The sequence below is a fragment of the Panthera tigris genome, chromosome E3 (assembly GCF_018350195.1).
Source record: "Panthera tigris isolate Pti1 chromosome E3, P.tigris_Pti1_mat1.1, whole genome shotgun sequence".
Classification (NCBI taxonomy): domain Eukaryota; kingdom Metazoa; phylum Chordata; class Mammalia; order Carnivora; family Felidae; genus Panthera; species Panthera tigris.
The window spans coordinates 30,932,927-30,952,995 of NC_056675.1; the positions used below are offsets into that span (position 1 = coordinate 30,932,927).

The 20,069-nt window shown below is 45.7% G+C and overlaps 1 protein-coding gene across 10 annotated transcripts in view; it reads left to right on the plus strand.

Annotated features, from left to right (window-relative positions):
* The window catches only part of CPPED1 (calcineurin like phosphoesterase domain containing 1), a 100,763-nt gene extending 80,964 nt beyond the window's left edge, over positions 1–19,799 (plus strand). For 3 of the 10 annotated variants that reach the window (XM_042971382.1, XM_042971383.1, XM_042971381.1), the window contains one exon: positions 19,327–19,799. In XM_042971382.1, coding sequence (XP_042827316.1) covers positions 19,327–19,556 — 230 coding nt within the window. In that variant the 3' untranslated portion in view covers positions 19,557–19,799. Of the gene's footprint in view, positions 1–616; positions 780–869; positions 1,267–19,326 lie in introns of those variants that run through there. The other 7 variants (XR_006212361.1, XR_006212362.1, XR_006212363.1 and 4 more) reach the window with 7 other exon arrangements.
* The last annotated feature ends 270 nt before the right edge of the window (positions 19,800–20,069 follow it).

The following is a 20,069-nucleotide window of genomic DNA, read 5'->3' on the forward strand; positions in this document are numbered from 1 at the left end:
GCCTTGCCAGACCCCTCAACACCTAGTGTGACTGCTTGTCTCTGTCCTGGAATCTAGCCCCTGGGGCTTCCTGGACAGCTTTTGGCTGGCCCTTCTCTCTTCTTCCTGCCTGGAATGTGGACACAGGGTCTGGAAGCCCTGCAGCCATCATGCTGTCTTGAGGACAAAGCCATAAGCTGAGAATGGCAGAGCAGAAAAACAGAAGGAACCTGCAAACACAAAACACAAACACAAAAACATATTTGGTGAAATCCTTGAGCGAAACTGTATGCACCCTGACCACCCGCCTCCTTTATTTATGTGAGATGGATAAATACATCGTAAGTCCAAACGTACCTTTTACTTCTTCAAGCCGCTGTCGTCCTGACACATCTGGGGACAGAGAGGAGGGCGGCCAGGAAGGCAGGAAGACAAGGGGAACCGGCAGTCACAGAGACTGTCCTGGGGGTGCAGAGCCGAAAGCGCTGTGAGCGGGCTCTAGCAGAAAAGCAGTGGGACACATGGCCTGTGTCCATGGAGCAGGTGACTGCATGCCCGCCCGGGGAAGCCCACGAGAGGAGGAGCAGGTGTTGGGGGCGAAAGCATTGCGTGAGTCAAGTTTGCCCTTTGCTTGCAGGGACCTTGGAAAGAGGGATCCTCGACTCGGTCCAACAACTGTCTGGGCTGGGAAATGGCTTGGAGTCGTCAGCAGCGGGGTCGGGTGGCTGAGGTCACACGGAGGCAGTGGTCGTCCCGAAGGAAGACAAGGGCGCGGCCAGTTCCCCAGGGAAGACCACCAGGTAAAGGGCTCATGGAAAAGCTCACTCTTCTGGCACGTGCCGTGCCGATCTGCCTGATGGCCACCTTTCTTTCTCTGGTTATTGACCCAGAAGCTGACTTTCCTGAGGCCCCCTCCCATCTCAGTGGCTGCTGCTCCCCTCCGAGACCTCCCTGTCTCGAGTCCAGGCTGGAGCACCTTTTCCCCAGCAAGTTTCATGCTCGACACCCTGCAGAGCCTCTCCATTCCACGGCTGGCTGCCACCTCTGTCTACCTCCCCCGAGTATTTTTGGATGGATTTCCAGTTTGATACATGAACATGCCGTCAGTCAAAACAATCTTTTTAATGAGCCATTTGTCCTGACAGCTGTGTTTAAGATAGGGCATGGAAGCCGGGTAATGGAAATCTAGAAAATTGTCCATTCTGGATTGAAACCTTAATGTGTGCCCCACACTCCCATCTCACCAGCCCACCATCTTCTTTTAAAAATAAAGAGGAAATTATGAATAGCGAAAAAAGATGTAATTTGTGCAAATGGAAAAAAAGATCTTCTGATCAGATGTTTCGAGAAGGATGAGAGGAAGGTATAATTATTGAGCGCTGCCCGAGTCCGTCACATGCAGCTTCCTGCCATGCAGCCTTGGACACGGCTGTGAGTCTCTCTTGATCTTCAAAGTGGCCCTGGGGGTGGTCGCTGGTTATGCCTTCCGAGTGACAAAACGGGAGGCTCAGAGAGGTCGGTGGACAGGCTCCACTCACACAGCCTGGTGATAGCAGTCTGAGGTTCAAGCCCACATCCCCCTGGCCCCTACCCCCAGCTGCCACTGCTTTTCTTGGCAACCAAATATTAGTATTAATAAAACGCAGCCCTCCTCTTGAGAATCCCACGCAGGTTTTGAATTGCCGTGTCGTCGGGAAGGGGAAAAATTAAATGGAAAAGCTGAGCACAGCCTCCCATGTGGGTAAACAGGAGGTGAGCCTGAATTTTGGAGGTGTATCGTGAATCCTCAAGTTCACGGCGGGAGGTGGGGCTACACCGCGACCCTCCTCCCTGGGCTTTGGATGTGGGGGCCGCCCGGCACCTGCAGACAGCGGGCTGCTCTCCGGCCTGGGTCGTGGTAGCTCAGGTGCCGGCCTGGGTCGTGGTAGCTCAGGTGCCCCAAAGGCCGGGAAGGCTCATGTCCTTGCGTAAGCGTGGGCAGGTCGGTGCAGCAGTGGAAGTGGAAACGTCATGTCACAGACGGGAACCGGGCCCCTGTGGGTGTCCACGTGATGACCAGCGGCTCTCTCCCCAGCTGCTCTTCTGCGGGGCTCTTGGATCCACTGCCAGCCTGGTTCTGCCGAAGATGCACAGCCCTCGGTGTCCTCGGGGCCGCTTCTCTCACCTTCCTGTAGTTTGAGTGAAGAAAAGCCTTGGGCAGGGAACACTGTCATTTCTGTTGACCATTACTGAAGCGAGGCAAGGAAAGTGTACTTTTGTTTGTTTTTTTTTACGGGAGTACATTTTTTCCAAAAGAAAGAAAAAACCTCTTGCGGTTATAGGGCAGAGATGAGTTGGCCTTGAGTGAAGGTCATTTCAACAACTGGCCCTTCATTCCCACTCAGTCCTCTCTGGGGAGAGGAGGCTGTGGGTCTGTCCGCCGAGCCACATGTTTCACGTCACGTGGAGCAGACATCTGGGCAAACGCCTGAGCGAACCAGATGTCGGCGAGTTACCTAGTGCCCCCAGGAGAGGGGGAGGCACGAATGGAGTCGTCACCCGCCGGCTGTGGCCGTTCACCCCCATCTGTCCGCAGGCTGGGTCCCAGCTCCTGTAGGAGACGGTGCACCGCTCACCCTGGGCAGCGCCGCTTGGCTTTGGTGCTCCGTTCGCCTGGGGGTCTGTCCCTGTGCCGGTGATCCTGCGGCACACGGGGCCGGGTGGGCTCTCCCCCGAGACCCGCCACAGTGGCTGGGCGATGAGACTTCTTCCTCCCAGGAGCGGTGTGCTCCCAGGTCCTCCCGGGGCTCTCTGAGAAGCTGTGCTAACTCTCAGTTCCTCCGAGTACCTGCAGGGCCGAAGGGCGCTGAACCTGCCCGACCTCCCGCTTTAAAATACACAACGATCAGCTGACAGCCTGGATGTTTACATCTTGGAAATACAGCTTTCAGGCTTTTATGGAGGGTCAAGCTGTGTGTGCTGAGTGAAACAATTAAGAGATACAGTGTTGAGTGCATAAAAGCAAGTTGCAAACCCGTAGAGTATCTCATTTTTGTGAAATCGTGGATTTGTGTGTATATATATGCATTGCCATAGACCCGTATCTGGTACCTGTATTATTAATATAGACATTCACATTATCCGCACAGTACACACTAAACTCACATGGGAAGAGAAAGTTGACATTTTCCTGACCCTCCTTTTTTTTTTTTCATGCTTGTATTTTTATAATATCTGATTGTATTTTTTAACATGCCTTGCTTTTTTTCTTCGGACTTTTTATTCGGAAATATTTTAAGGCTTATAGAAGAGTTGCAAGTGAAAGGAAAACCTGTATTCCTTTCACCCAGATTTATCTGGCATTTTACCCCAGTTGCTTTCTTTTGTTTATTATTTGTGAGAGGTATGGCAAATATGTATCTTTTTTTTTCTGATGTATTTGAGGGTAAGCTGCATGCATCACGTGTGTTTGTTCGTTTATCCCGTCTGACACAAACGAAAGCCTACTGTATACGCTTTTTGCACTTCCTTCACATAATTTTTCTTGGCTGTCATCCGTATCAGCTCGTGGGGATCTTCCTGATTCTTCCTTCCAGCCGCGCTGTGTGTATGCCATAGCTTATTCAGCTGCTCTCCTAAGGCAGGGAGCACAGTAGAGATGAACAGTGGAAAGGAAGTTTAAAAACCACTGAACAGAGCAAGCTGAGGCTCTTAATAGAAAGCCGTTATTTTTATTTTATTTTTTTAAAAGTTTGTGTATTTATTTATTTTGAGAGGGAGAGAGAGAGAGAGGAGAGAGAGAATCCCAAGCAGGCTCCACATGATCAGTATGGAGCCCTCTGCGGGGCTCAAACCCGCACACCATGAGATCATGACCCGAGCCGGAAGCCAAGAGTCAGACGCTTAACCGAACTGAGCCACCCAGGCACCCCAGTCTTTGTTATTTTTAAAGTGGGTGGGGCTGTGTGAGAATTCGGTGTTGGGGGGGGTGGTGGCGGGAGCCCTTGGGCAGCCCTAGGACTCCCAGAGAGAGTACTAGAGGCGTCAGGAGGTGCAGCTGACCTCCCTGGGTTAGTGTCCGTGGAAGCAGAGCCTGAGACACGGATTCGTCAGACATACGAGGGAGGCTCCCTGGAGCAGGGAAGTGACGACACAGGACAGGGCTGGCGACAAAGCTAAGCAAAGATACGTGCTCAGGATTTCAGCCTGATCCAGCCAGAGCTCCAGAGCAAGAGTCACCCCACAGAGGTGGACCCACCTTGAGGCAGGGGGCCACGACCCCCAATCCCCATGTACAGTAGTCCATTTTAGGGATGGGGAAACATTAAAAATAATATACACGATGAGACTTGTTGACAATGCCTGGCCCATAGTAGGTCTTCCAAAAAAAAATACTATTGTGGTCATTATTCCCTCTTTTCCCCTCCCCCACTGCACCGTAACAGCTTTATTGACACAACCTACCATTAACATACCACACAGTTCACTTATTTAAAGCGTACACTTCAGCAGTTTTGAGTTCATTCACAGAGTTTTGCACTGGCCACCACAGTCAGTTTTAGAACATTTGCATGGCCCTGTAAAGAAACCCCGCATCCTTCAGCCGTCACTACCCATTCCTCCGTCCCTGCCCTACAAGTCTACTTTCTGTTGCCATACATGTGCCTGTTCTGGATGCTTCATAGAAGAGGAGTCCTATACCACATGGTCTGGGGGCCGGCCTTTTGCACTCTCGTGTCATTCGGTCATTGGCTGTGCCCCCAGCCCGGGCTTTGGTTTAGTCCTTCAGGGCTCAGGGGAAGGGCAGCTGTGAGCCTTTCTCGGCCAGCCTTCCCTGCAGCCGAAGGATGGATGCACCAGCCCGTGAAGGGGCCTGGCAGGGACACCAACAACATCCACCAGAGTAAGTCGTGTGAAAGGGCTCTGTTAAGAGTAAGATGACAGGGATTATCCAGGGTGTTAGAGGAACAGGGAGGAGAGCAGTTACTCAGAATTTCTGGATAAATGGAAACACAGTGTTGTTCTGGGCAGCCTCCCTTTTAATCTTTGAAAGGCTCTGCCTTATCACCAAGGAGTGCAGTCTCAGTGACCAGACTCTCACACCCTTTGTGGAAATTTAAGTTGGTTTCTTTCCTTAAGAAGAATTTGACAGTAATATCAAAAGTCTAAAACTACGGGAACATGGAAGACTAAATTTTCCCCCTGAGATCAGGAACAAGGAAAAACTGCCTGTTTTCACCATTCCTATGTGACACCATATTGGAGATTCTGGTCATAATGAAAAGCAAGAAAAAGCATAACAATCAGAAAAGAAGAAATAAAACTATCCATATTTGCAGATGACATGATTGTTTACTTAGAAAATCCCAGGACTTTACAAAACAATTACTAAAACTAACAAATGAATTTAGCAGGGTCTCAGGATATTAGGTTAATAGAAATACAAATCAATTGTATTTTTATATATCAGCAACAAACCCTTGTCACATGAAATTGTAAAAATAATTCAATTTGCCATAGTACCAAAAAAACATAAAATATTCAGGAATAACAAAGGGCTTGTAAGACTTAAGCCCTAAAAACTGTAAAACATTGCTGAGATTAATTAAAGAAGATGTAAGTCAATGGAAAGATAGACCATGTTCATGGATTGGAAGACTGTTGCTAATGTGGCATTTTTCCCAAATTGATTTGTAGATTCAACATACCAATCAAACTTCCTGTAGTTTTATTTTGGATAGAAATTGCAGGCTGATTCTAAAATTTCTGTGGAAGTGCAAGTTACCTATAATAGCAAAATGGTTTTGAAAGAAAAGAGCAAAGTTGAAAGACCTACCCTACCTGATTTCAAGACTACCTGTAAACCTACAGTGATCAAAACTGGCATTTGGTATAAGAAAAACAGATTAGTGGAACAGAAAAGTAAGTTTAGAAATAAACCCAAACATACACGGTTAATCCGTTTTCATCAAATGTTGAGGCAATTCTGGAAATAACCCTAGGGTCCATCAGAAGTTTTGAATGGGTAAACAAATTATGGGATATCCATACAATGAAATAGTACCTAGCAATAAAAAGGATGAACTCTCGGTGTGTGTGTGTGTATGTATATGTGTGTGTGTATATATATATGTGTGTGAGTGTGTGTGTGTGTGTGTGTATACATATACATATATATTTATATACATGACTAACTCTTGGTATATATATTGGATGTGTGTGTGTGTGTGTGTGTGTGTGTATATATGTGTGTGTGTATGTGTGTATATGTGTATATATATATATATCCAATAATGTGGATGAATCTTTCAAAATCATGCTGCATGAGAGAAGCCAGACCAAAAATGTGTGCATACTATGTGATTCCATTATATAAAATCCATATTAATCTATAGAAACAGCAGGTCACACATGGCCTGGGGCAGGACGTTGGGAGGGAATGATTCCAGAGGAGCACGAGGAAACTTTTGGGAATGATGGGTATGTTCGTGATCTTGATCTTGGTGATGGTTTCTAGGTGTTTACGTGTGTTCAAATTCATCGAATATGTGAAGTTTATGGTTCTTCAATTATATTTGAAGCTGAACCAAAAAAGTAGAGCTATGCTTAGACCCAGCAGTTCACCTTCCTTGTAAAATTTGAGAACTATTGATCCTAGAGCTACTTTTTAAAATTTTTTGTCTGTTTGTGTATGTGGTATGGTTATTTTTGCTCTGCAAAAAGGCCTTGTATGATATTAATAATTCAGTGCTTCTATTACTGAACTATTCAGTCATTTAAGTAATTGATATAATAATGGCATTCAATTGTCAGGAGCCTACTGTGTGCAAGGCACAAAATAGCTGTTTCTCACAGCAGCAGCTTTGCAGGGTAGCTCTTATTATCTCCATCTTTCAGAAGATGAAACGAAAGCCATTCAGTTAAAAAGCGCCAACACTGGGATTGGATTTCCACCTCTGTCCCCCTCCAGAACTGCTGTGTTCAGTGTCATACCCGCACGTGGCTGGTCCAGATTGAGGTGGGCTCTAAGCGTAAAACACACTCTGGATTTTCAAGACTTGGTATGAAAGTAATGTAAAATTGGTAACATTTTATATATCGATTCTATGTTGAATAACATTTTAAATATTGGGTTAAATACGTAACTAAACTTAATTTCACCTGTCACTGTTTACTTTTTAAAATGCAGCTACTAGAAAATTTAAAATTACACAAGAGGCTCACATTATGCTTCCTTTAAGCAGGGCCAGTTTAGAGCTATTTCCACCCCACACTGTCTGTATAAAGGACACCTGGAAAGTTAATTCAGCAGCATATACTTATATTTTTTGAGTGTGAGCTATATGCTGGTTAAATTCTGTCATTTCTCTTACTGGTACATGCACTTACTGTATCAGCCCATTAGCTATTTAAGTTCAAGCAAAACTTGTCAACACACAGTCTTTTTAATGTTTCAGGTCTGAGTTACTGTTTTAGATGGAAGGATGCAGACACTCTTAGTTTCAAGTAAACATAGAAGTCTCTTTCTGACCATTAGGATAGATGCTCATGTTTATTGAATAATTGAGTAATTGCTAATAGAATAACTTTTATGTTCGTTAAAGCAGTGTTCTCTGCAGGGCAAATACATCGTCTCCCCTGGCCAGAATGGCGTTCTTAGTTTTATAAACTATAAATTACTGTTTTCTTGATTTGTGAGAAGTACAGAAAGAAACTTCTAATTTTTGGAGAATTTTGAGAAACCATGGCTGATCACCCAAATTTATTTGTTTTTCAAGATGGTAAGCTTTTTTCTCCAATCGACCCTCCTCTCGTTTTTGTTAATAAAGCTTTATTGGATCACAGCCATGCCCATGTGTTTACATAACTATGAATGGCGGCTGCTTCCCTGCGATGAAGTAAGGGCAGAGCTGAGTAGTGGTTACACAGAGACCGCCTGGCCCTAAAATACTATGTGACCCTTTACAGAAAATGTTGGCGGACCCCAGGTCACTTAAGTACAGGCGATCCCCAGAGGACGTTCCATGGAAATGTCTTTAAGATCCCACTTCGGTCAATGGGAGTTTGGGGATTGGAAGGCTTGAATTCACACAAGGCCGAAACTGGGAGTGACGGGGTGCTTTGATGCTCCCCCCGTGGAGGAGGAGGATGCAGACGTGAGTCTGCACCTCCCGTCTCCATTTCGGCCAGCCCTCAGCGCAGCCCCCTCGCCTCCAGCTGAGCTGGGATCTGACCTGGAATCCTGGTGCCACCATGCACTCCCCTGGAGGACGTGCGTGAGAATTTCCCCCATGGGGGCGCCTGCATGGCTCAGTCAGTTAAGCATCCAACTCTTGATTTCGGCTCAGGTCATGATCTCGCAGTTAATGAGATCAAGCCCCGAGTCGGGCTCTGTGCTGACAGCGTGGAGCCTGCTTGGGATTCTCTCTCTCCCTCTGTCTGCCCCTCCCCCGCCTTTTCTCTCTCTTTCAAAATAAAGAAGCTTGAAATAAAAAGAATTTCTTCTATATCGCACAACTGGGGAGTGTTCAAAGGCATAGCGAGGGAATCCTGTCTCTGCCTTCCCAGCACCCCAACTCCTGTCCTTCCCTCGTGTGCCCCGTCTCTCACAGGCTTTTAGTTTCCCTCCACTTGGACCAGACTCCTGGGTTCTGACCCCAGCCATGCCGGGGACGTGCTGAGTTAGGCAAACTGTGAAATGTGTCTACATCTGTCCTCTCATCTGCCAAACTGGGATACTAGCCATGCCGTCTTTGTAGGGAAATTGTGGGGATTACGCCTTCTGAGAACACATAAAGTGCTCTTCAGAACAGTGTCTGATAGCGAGCGCTCCATAAACACCGCTTATTATCACTGTCATTACCACCATAATGATTATCCTACCTCAAGTCCCAGGACAGATGTGAACAAAGAACCGGCAGAAGTGGAGGGTGTGTTTAGATCAAAGCCACCTCCTCCAGGAAGCCCTCTCACTGGGCCTGCCGTGTCATGATCCTTGGCACTTTGTACCTCGAAGGTGATGGACAGAACATCTTCTGAGTCAGCCTGACCCTTGTGTGGGGTCACACAAATCCTAGCTCTGTGACCCCAGACAAGTCCCTTAACCTCTCTGTGTGTCATTTTTCTCACCTGCAAAAGGGAGCAAGTGTCTTCATGGGGGTCCTTGTGAAGCTTAACTGAAACGATACATAATAAGCATAGTTCTCGGCTCAGGGTGGGTGTTCAGTAAATAAAACACTGCAAACCGTGCACTTATCACTTGCTGCCTTTTATTATGGATAGCTGTTTATATTACTATCCAGCTGTAGGCCTTGAGCGTTCAGTTGCTAGGAATGGTCATTCTGTGTGCCTCACTACCCTCCCACCAAGGGGGAGCTCCACAAGTGTTTATTGCCCCGAGCTGGCAGAAGAAACAGCCTCCAGCTTCACCCAGAGATTGTGGAGCTGGTCTTTCCCCTCCTGCACATTCCCTTGCCGGCCTGGGCCACAGGCTCTCGGGCATTTGGGGAGATGCGTGCCAGTGAAATGTAAGGAAAGTGATTCTAGAGGAATCTAGAATTCCCAAATTGGCAACTCAAAACCCTGACCCAGTAGTGGACCGTACCCTGATTTCAGATTCGTGGCTGCACCTCCCAGCCCTGCTGAAGAAACATATATCTGCCCCTTTGCCACGTGGGCCACCCCAGGCCGCCAATTGCTGGCAGGGATCACTGTCTCAAGGCCTGCCTCTCAGCTACAGGGATTATTTGCACCTGTTTTCTGTATGTTCCTACTGATTCATTCATTCTTTCTTTCTTTCTTTCTTTCTTTCTTTCTTTCTTCTTTTTCTTCATTCCTTTTCTTTCTTTCTCTGTCCTTTTCTTTCTTTTTCTTTCTTTCTTTCTTTCTTTCTTTCTTTCTTTCTTTCTTTCTTTTTTTTCTTCCTTCCTTCCTTTTCTTTCTCTGTCCTTTCTTTTCTTTCTTTCTTTCTTTCTTTCTTTCTTCTTTTTCTTCCTTCCTTCCTTTTCTTTCTCTTCATTCCTTTTCTTTCTTTCTTTCTTTCTTTCTTTCTTTCTTTCTTTCTTTCTCTGTCCTTTCTTTTCTTTCTTTCTTTCTCTTTCTTTCTTTCTTTCTTTCTCTTCCTTCCTTTTCTTTTTATTTTCCTTTTCTTCCTTTCCTTTCTTTTCTTCCTTCTTTCCTTCATTCTTTCTTTTCTTTCCTTCCTTCCTTCCAGCACATTTTTTTCCTTACCACTGAGGCAGGAAAAATGGGAATTGTGACTAATGATTTATAACACAATTTTCACTATTCCAGCCGGCGATGTGAAGGATGCATAACATTTTCATAAAAGTGTATCTACTCAGGATAAAAGCAAAAGCCGTCCAATTTAAATCTGTTCACTCTTTCCAGGCTTAAGTAACACTAAGGCATTCAGGAAGCCGGTTCTTAATACTAGAATTGTACTGGGGAGCCTCCTGATTTCCTGACTGATTTGAGGCACACTTCCAGTATTCGAATATTAAATTACATGGAGATTGCATTCCCTTCCCAATTGATTTGACATGAATTTGAATCAACACAGCTTAAAAATAGCTTTTATACCATCTCTGCGACTTGATACCATGGAGAAATAAGCGTGAAGCGAATGCCACAGAAGTGGTCCTCCCCTGATGCACAGGGGCTGCCTTTTGCTTGGGAATTCCTCTGGTGGTAATTTAAGAAGATGCTTGTCATCCCCTTACAGCAGTTCATAATTCAAAAACAATCCATACGTAACAGTCAATTAAGGAACTGTAGAAGCATGTCGGCCACAGATGACTAATGAATAGCCGGGATGGAAACTCTGCCCAACTCCTGAAAACACCACTAGAATCAATCCCCCGTCAAGGAAACTGTGATTTATTAATGCATCCCCTACCTCCGTTGAGTTGTGAATCAATGCTTCCCCATCAAAGGCTAATAGAAAAGCAGAAATGGGTCCTCATGGCCTGTCGGCATGAGAGGGGATTGTAACTCGGACAGGAGACCACGTGGCAGAGCCAGCACATGGTGTCTGTGTCCTCTGCCAGCCGCCAACCCCGCCGGAGACGGAGCCCCGAGGGTTCAGGAGTATCTACTGTGGTATCCGTTTCCATGCTCTCCTTTAAACCTCCCTGCCACCCATGAGTCCTCTTCATTATTCGTCTCACAAGCCAGGGAACGGAGGCTCTCAAGGGTCAGTAATACCCTGCCCGAGGTCCCCAAAGAACAGAACCAGGCTTCTGACTCGATCTCAGCTCAGGTCGTGATCTCATAGGTTTGTGAGTTTGAGCCCCGCTGACAGCGTGGAGCCTGCTTGGGATTCTCTCTCTCTCTTCCTCTGTCTCTGCCCCTCCCATGCTCACTCTCTCTCTCACTCAAAATAAATAAAAAGAAAAAGAACAGAAACAGAGTCTGCAAGGTCAGTTCAGAACTTAGGCTCTGACATCCATTTCCCAGCTGTGTAACTTTGCCTCTTTGTTCCTTGTCCTGGCCTCGGGTTTTTCCTCTGAAAAATGTTGATTCGAGCCTCCGTTGGGACGATTCAGTGAGATGATGGATGGAAGGGCCCTAGTGTCCTGTGGCTGTCCTTGCTTCTGAGCCACTCTCATCCTGCCTCAATACTGCCCTGACTTGAGGCAGGACTGAGAGAACATGATCTGGGTTCAAAACTGCTGAACTTGCCAGGAGGTGGGAAATAGAAGCTCCATCTGTCGGCCACCAGGCTGCTTCTGGTTCTGGTTCCAGCCCAAGAAGAGGGTCTCTCACGCACCTTTGGGCCAGCCAGGAATGTCCCAGAGCCTTAAACTCTGCACCAGAACCCAGCAGGAAGGACAGTTAGGCCTACCCTCCTCCTTTTTGATGCAGACTTTAGCCTTCTGCCTGACCGTCCCTTTGTGCCCTTATTCCGTGGCCATTTCTCACAGCTTCTTATTCAGGCCTCCAAGATGTGAAGTTTCTAACTGCAGTGGTGGGGATGGAGACGATCTCTTGCCAGAGGGGAGAACATCCTGAACACGATGGCCCTGCTCACCGACAGACTCCCCCATCGTTATCGCTAGCTCTCTTAGGCATCCTTGCTAATGCCAGAATCATCATTCAGTCACATTGGCTGTGACTTGGGACATTAGCAATAAATGGTGAGCCTTAAGGGGCTTGCAGCAGGACGATGGATAGCACACTCACTGCAGCTCCCCCCCCCCCCGCCCCCCCAGCCCAGCTGTCCTCAGAGATCCGCTCTGAAAGTCCCTCCGGTCACTCGAACGGTCCCCATTAATGCTCTTGTCTCTGTGGGCGCCGATAAATATGGCGTGAAACTTGATCATCGGTGAGTCTTTACAGCTAATTACGGCCAATGCGAGCCACTCTTAAAATTGCCAAACATGCCTTCCAGAATATTACACTTTGCAGCTAGGAATTAGGCAGAAAGAGCCAAATTCCACACACACAATCTAGTACACAACCAAATAAGAACGACACTGAGTGGTTTCTGTCTGGCCATTAGGAACTCCCTGAGGTGGGTCTGATGGCTCAGGCCCCACAGCTTTGAAAGGCCAGGAAGGCGAGGAAGAGGTTCACGTCCACGGTCCTCCAGTCTGTGTGGCCAGGACTGTCCAAACCTCCGTTTGTGGCGAGGACCCTTTGGGCGCCCAACCCAGGGTCTCACCCGCAGCTTCTGACCCACAAGCTCAGGCCCTGGCGTGGTGGCCCCTCCACCCTTCCCTACTGTCACCCTTCCCCCCGGGGCACCTGGCATGCCACCACCACGCTGTTCAGGTCACCTGGACGTGTGTGTTCATGATCACTGGTAAAGTTGTACCACAGAAATAAAGAGTAGAAGGTGATGCCCCCTCACTAATCCCAGCACCCGCCCCCCTGCACCGTCTCCATGAAATCACCCGTGGGAGCAGTGGGAACATAGCCCCATTGGGTTGGGGGATACAGACCAGTGCGCACAAACCCTCCTACGCATGCGCTCTCTTCGACAAAACCAGGATCACACGATGCTTTTTTTTTTAACATCTTGCTGTTCCTACTTAACCTATTTGGTGACTGTCAATGCCGGCACATGTAAATCTACCTCTTGTGTAAAATACACCCATCATCCATCCCGTCTCCTGTAAATGAGCATCACAAACACTGCACTATGTATTTATGCCTCCAGACGCAACTCATCTCCATCTGTGGGCTCTTCTCCGGGCATTTCAATGGAATTGCTGGTGTTGGGTCAAGGGGAACACATCAGGAAACGTGAGAAGATAGCACCTCTCTGAGATGGGTTGTATCTGTTTGCATCCTGATAACAGTAAATGGAACTCGCTGATCCTCGCCACCCTCGGCTGTTCTAAACAGAAGAACCTGGGTCCCCTTCCTTCCCATCCCGAGGTGTGGACCTCAGCGGGCAGACAGCCGCACCTGCCCACAGGTGGGTCTCCGTTCCTACTGTGAGCACACGGCGGCTCTTGTCACAGGGCTCTGTGCAGTCTCTCCCAGAATCCTCTTAGGCAGAAGGAGCTGCTGTCAACATTTTTGAACGTGTTTCCTTCAGCCCTTTCGAATCCTTGTTAAATGCGAACGGTTCCATCACCACGAGGATCCCTCTTATAGCCATACCCACTCCCAACCCCTAAAACCCCTGTGCCTCACTCCTAGCAGCCGTGTCTACACTTCCATCATTTCAAGAATGCTGTGTCAACGGAATCACACAGGATGGAAGCTTTTGATTTTGGCTTTTCAAAGTCAGCATAATCGCCTCGCTATCTGTTGTAGTTGTTGTGTGTATCAGTCGATCATTCCTTTTTTTTTTTTTTTTTTTTTTTTTTTTTTTTTTTTTTTTTTATTGCTGAGTGGTATTCCGTGATGTGGTTGTGCCACAGTTTAACCGTATACCCACTGAAGGACATTTAGGTTGTTCCCCGTTTCCGGCTATTACAAATAAAGCTGTAGAACACATCTGTGTACACATATTTGAACCTAAGTTTTCACTTCTCTGGGATAAATATCCCAAAGAGTTCTGTTGCTGGGTCATAACAGTAAATGCACATTTAGTTTTGTAAGAAACTGCCAGAGTGTTTCCCAGAGTTGCTGTGTCACTTTACATTCCCACCAGCGCTGTGGGAGTGATCCAGTGTCTCTGCACCAGAGCCAGCATTTGGTGTCTGTAACATTTTAAAATTTCGTGTTTGTTTTTTTTCGTTTGTTGTAGTTATTGTGATTTTTTTCCCCCACCTCTTTGCCGATTGAAAGCCACATATCCCATTTTTTTTTCTTTTGGAAATTATCCGTATTTTTTTAATGAATTTAAATTTATTTAAATTTTATAGAGAGCATACAAGTGGGGGAGAGGGGCAGAGAGAGAGAGAGAGAGAGAGAGAGAGAGAGAGAGACAGAGAGATCTTAAGCAGGTTCCATGCATGGCTCGATCCCACAACCCTGGGATCATGACCCGAGCTGAAATCAAGAGTCAGGCTTTCAACCAACTGAGCCACCCAGGCTCCCCTTAAATAACTTTAAAATTTTAGAACACCTTCAAATCTGCATAAAAATTACAAAGATAATAGAGAGACTTCCCACATGCCCTGTACCTCGATTCCCCCGTTATTTATGTCTTATACCAGTAGCACATTTGCTACAATTAATGAGCTGATATCGATAACACTTTTATTAATGAAGTCCATAATCAGGTTCCCTTACTTTTTACCTAATGCCCATTTTCTGCTCCAGGATCCCATCTAGCATAGCACACCTCGCTTCTGTATCACACCTCCTTAGTCTCCTCTTGGCTGTGACCGTTTTTGACGACCTTGACAGTTTTGAGAAGTACTGGTCAGGTATTTTATAGAATGTCCCTCTCTTGGGATGGGTCTGATGGTTTTCTCAGGCTGGAGCCCTGGGTTTGGGGAAGATCACACGGATGTAAAGTGCCGTTCTCATCACCGTCGTCAAGGTACATCATGGCGTGCGTGCAGTCAACCTGACTCTGTCATCCCTGCTGATGTTCGGTCAGTGTCTCCACCATAAAGTTACTCTTGGACTGAAGTCCCTATGCACAGTCCGCACCTACGGGTGGGGAGTTATGCTCTCCCTGCTTGAGGGCAGAATATCTAAGTAAATTATTTGTTATTCTCTATGGGAGATTCGTCCCTTTTTCCCACATTTACATGTTTATTTATATTAACACAGACTCATGGATTTCTATTTCTTATACTTTGGGTTATAATTCAGCACTAGCTGTTGCTCAAATTGTTAAGCTTTGGCTATGGGGAGCTCTTTCAGTTGACCCCTCTGTCCCTTCTGACACCCCCTCCCCCGCCCCATTATTGTGAGCTTTTGAGAACTTCAGCACTTCCTTACTTTCTGGCCTGACAAGCTGCTCCAGGCTCATTTTGTGTATTTCCTGCCCGAGCCCTATGTCAGTCACTTCTCCAAGGATCTGCATCTCCTTTTACTGGAGAATGGTGTTAGAAACCAAGATCTGGACACTAGGTGTGCTCATTGCTAGTGTGCACCCTTGTTTCCAGGCTGGGAAGGACGTATCCTGTTTACTAACCTGTGTCTGTACACCTCTATAAACGTTTCTGGGTGTCCTCGTCTGTTTTTAGCATCTGATATTAAGGTAAACATGAATTCCTGTTGATGTCTCCACCTCCAATCCACTACGCCATGGTTCATTCTAGCTTCCTCCTCATCCCACACATTTTATTTTTTGCATTTTTTATTGAGGTATTATATAATTCACATACCATAAAATTTCCCCTTTTAAAGTACAAATTCAGTGGGTTTTTTAATATTCATTTATTTTTGAAAGAGAGAGAGAGAGCATGAACGAGGGCAGGGGGAAGGGGCATGGGGAGGGTGCAGAGAGAAAGGGAGACACAGAATCTGAAGCAGGCTCCAGGCTCTGGGCTTCAGTACAGAGCCTGACATGGGGCTTGCAACTCACGAACTGTGAGATCATGACCTGAGTTGGAGTCAGACACTTAACCGACTGAGACACCCAGACACTCCTAAATTCATTGCTTTTAATAGTGCAGCCATCATCACTGATTCCAGACCGTTTTTAGACAGTTTTTACCATTCCACAAAGAAATGCTGTGCCTGTTAGTGGTCACTCTCCCTTCCTCTTTCCCTCTTCCCCCAGCCCCTGACATACAAGAATCTTCTTTCACTTCATTGCTTTTTACAGCTGAATAATCTTCCATTGTATGGATGTGCCACATTTTGTTTATCCACTCATCGATTAATGGACACGTAGGCTCCTTTTTAGGCTACTGTGAGTAATGTTGTGAACATTCACACACGTTTGTACATGGCTGTGTGTTTTCATTTCTCTTGAGTACATACCTAGGAGTGGAATTGCTGGTCCACATGATAGCTCCATGTTTAACATTATAAGGAGGTGCCAAAGTGTTTTCTAGAATGGCTGTACCATTTTACATTTCCACCAGCACTATATGAGGGTTCTAATGTCTCCAAATCCCTGTGAACACTTGTTATTTTCCATGTTTGTTTATAGCCATCCTAGTAGATGTGAAGGGGTATCTCATTATGTTGTTTTTTTTTTTAGTTTATTTATTTTTGACACAGAAGGAACACATGTGAGTGGAGGAGGGGCAGAGAGAGGGGCTGATAGAGAACCCCAAGCAGGCTCTGCACTGTCCATAGAGAGCTCGATGCAGGACTCAATCTCACAAACTGTGAAATCATGACCTGAGCTCAAGTCAGACCCTTAACCAACTGAGCCACCCAGGCGCCCCTCATTATGGTTTTGATTTGCATTTCTCTAATGATCAGTGACATTGAACATCTTTTCATAGTTTTCATATTCTTCTCTTCATATTTTCTGGATATTAGATCTTTATCAGATATATGATTTGCAAATAATTTCTCTCATTCCACGGGTTATCTTTTCACGTTGTTCATAATGTTCTTTGAAGCACAAAACCTTAAAGTTTTGAAAGGTACACTTTGTCTATTTTTAGTTTGGTTGCTTGTGCCCATTTTTAAGAAGCATGTTAATTATGCATTTTTCCTAGCAAATACAAAGTTACTTATTATTTTCGCATTCCTTCCAAACATGACAATAACTTTCATGCACTTTAATTATCCATTGAACTTCCCATCCTGACATTCATGAGTTTTAGTTTCACTTTCACCTTAAAAAATAGTTTTTTCAAGGGAAATCAGTAGTTAATTAAATTTACCAAAATATATTTATTAGTGTTTGCTCATCACTATTTTTTAATTTCATCCCTTCCTTGCTGAAACAGATCTCCTAATAATTCTTTCAGTGAAGGTTTGGAAGTGGTAAACTCTTTATATGCCTCAGCATGTATTTATTTTGCCCTTCAATCTGAATGATGGTTTAGCTGGATATAAAATTTGAGGTTCATAGTTGCTTGCCCTCAGCATTGGAAGGTATCACTCTTTGATTCTGTTATTGCTAGGGGTGTCTGCTGTCTGTCATTCCTTTGTAAGTTATTCTTATTATCATTTCCTCCTTTCTCCTGTTCCAGCTCCTCTTAAGCATCCATTGATACCTCTTAATCCATTCTGTGGGTTCTTTGAACTGCGTGTTCTTATTGCTTGTGTATGGGTCTCTGTGTTGTCTTTGGTTCACTGCCTGCATTCTGCCTATTAATTCACTGATTTCCTCTCTAAACAGTTTCCCGTCTAGAATTTATCCCATTTATTGAGAGTTGTCTTTGTTTTATATTTTAATGGCTTGTGTTTTATCTCTGAGCTTTTGTTACCAATTATTCTCATTTCTTTCATGCCTGTTTTCTTTCCTAACATGTTGTTTTTTGTAGATATTAGTCCTTTATCAAGGACCTTTTGATGCCTTAAACATACTCATTTTAAGTATTTGTCAGGCAGTTTTATATCATTCATTTCATCTGGAGTGAATTCATATTCCTGATTGAGGAGTCTGTAGACTGTCTTACTTAGCATGAGATTTCTTCACAGGTGGTGGGATTTTCTTCCAGGTTCAATTTGAGTAAGTCGTAATTTTTTTTTCTTTGGTTTTTCCTTCACTTTCTCTCTTGAATAGCTTCCTCCTGCCTGGTGGTTTGGGCTTCTCCACTCCAGCCCCATTTGGAACCAGGTCTTACAGTAGAGCTGGAAGGCCCTTGCCCACGGTAACACTGAGAAAACATGTCTCATTTCCTAGACTTGAGCCTATGTCTGTCCTTCCTTCCTAGACCCATAGATCGCTACAAGCCCCAGCCCAGTGGTGTGCTCGAGACAGCTCCTCCTATCCAGCTCACGAAAACCAGTGATTAAATTTTAAGGAATTCTGTGAGCTCATTGTCAAACAACAATTACTAAAAATTCAATTCTCCGAACTCACCAGTGAATAAATTCTATTGAAAAGCAAAGGTAGTAAATACTCAAAACTGACTCTTTTCTAATTACCTTGCTACCTATTGCTATTACAATGCTGCCAGGTTGCTCACGGCTTTTGTATCTGTGTGGCAAGAGGCGCCACAGAGTGATGTGCTCACCGCATGTTTTCCCACGTCTGGGTCAGTGACATCACACGGGTGATTTGATAGCAGCCATGACGAGAGCATTCACCCACAGAAATGAGTGAGCATTACAGATCGGTTCTCTTATTTTCTGGAGTACTTGTTAAAGACACCTGCACACCACTGCCCGGGCCCCAGACAGCGACGGTTTTCTGCATCCTCCTTCCATAGACAGAGGTCCCCAGGCCACCCCTTCTCCAAACAGGGGCCGGGCTTTATTTGCTCATCTCACAGAAACTGCTTTCAGTCTCTGTTACCCTACAGGAGCTTCATTCCCAGCAATACTGCAACCCCGCTCATTACTCTGTGTTTCTGTCTAGTTTTTCATCCACAGAGCTCTTTATTTCGGCGCTGAGGCGATTTCTGTCCTTTGGTCTTTTTTTTTTTTCTATCTTACCCACCATGACTCTTGAGTGTGGGGAGGAGAAGGTACATTAAATGCTGAGCATGCTCTACTCGCTTGATTAGAACCCCATAAACATGATTTTTTGTAGACATTTAACTTGTCTCCTGTGGCTGTCGATAACAGGCCTCAGAATATTTCCTTCCGCTTCCTGTATCTCTCCCAAAGTCATTCACTTTATCTTCCTTTTCTCCCTTTGTTCCCTGGCACTTTCTTGCGCCGGTTATAACAAACGTGTTAATATGTTATATCGATGAATTATTCCCTGAAAGGATTGTGGATGTCACGAGGCTGCCTTCTCATTTCTTAGGCACTGAGTCAATATTACGCACTTAATTTAATAACATACCGCGTTGTTCCCAGAAGAAAACGGGAGCCCCCCAAGTTCCCTACATGGAAATCCTTGGCCCCCTAATGTCTTGTTCCCTCCCCCCGCAGGTGTCACAGCTGTGTTCTCAGGCCACTACCATAGGAATGCCGGGGGCACCTACCAGAACCTGGACATGGTGGTGTCATCTGCCATCGGATGCCAGCTGGGCCAGGACACCCACGGGCTCCGAGTCGTCGTGGTCACTGCCGAGAAAATCGTTCACCGCTACTACAGCTTGGATGAGCTGAGTGAGAAGGGGATAGAAGATGACCTCATGGGCCTGATGAAGGAAAAGTGATGGTGGCTGGCGATCTCGTGTTTCACTTCCCCTGGTTTTTTACTTTACCAGAAGCAGCAGGTACGCACCGTCCCTTGTTGAAACGTAAAAGTACTCCAAGCCGATGTGTGGATTTTTGTCCTTTTGCATAAGTCAGAGAGCTGGGTCCTCTCCTCCTATCCTAAATTGTATTCAAAGTAGAGCTTCCCTCCCTTTAAAAAAGAGAGGAGTTGGGGGAACTGGAAAATAAAAGAATAAATGATTCTAGCGTCTCTCTGCTTGGATGCTTGAATAAATTCTCCGAGTGCTGTGTCCCTCAGCTCTGCTTGTGAATTAGTGCTTGTGAATTAGCATGTGATAAATGTCTACCTGTCGACCTCCATCCTACCTTGATAGCCAAGTGTGGTCTTTGAAAATTCTGTGATCAGGTCGCATCCGATCGTACTAAATTGTGGTCACGACTCCCAAAGTGCTAGGCAAAACACGGGTCATCTCCTTTCCTTCCTAACAAAGCACATGACTGTAACCCATTAG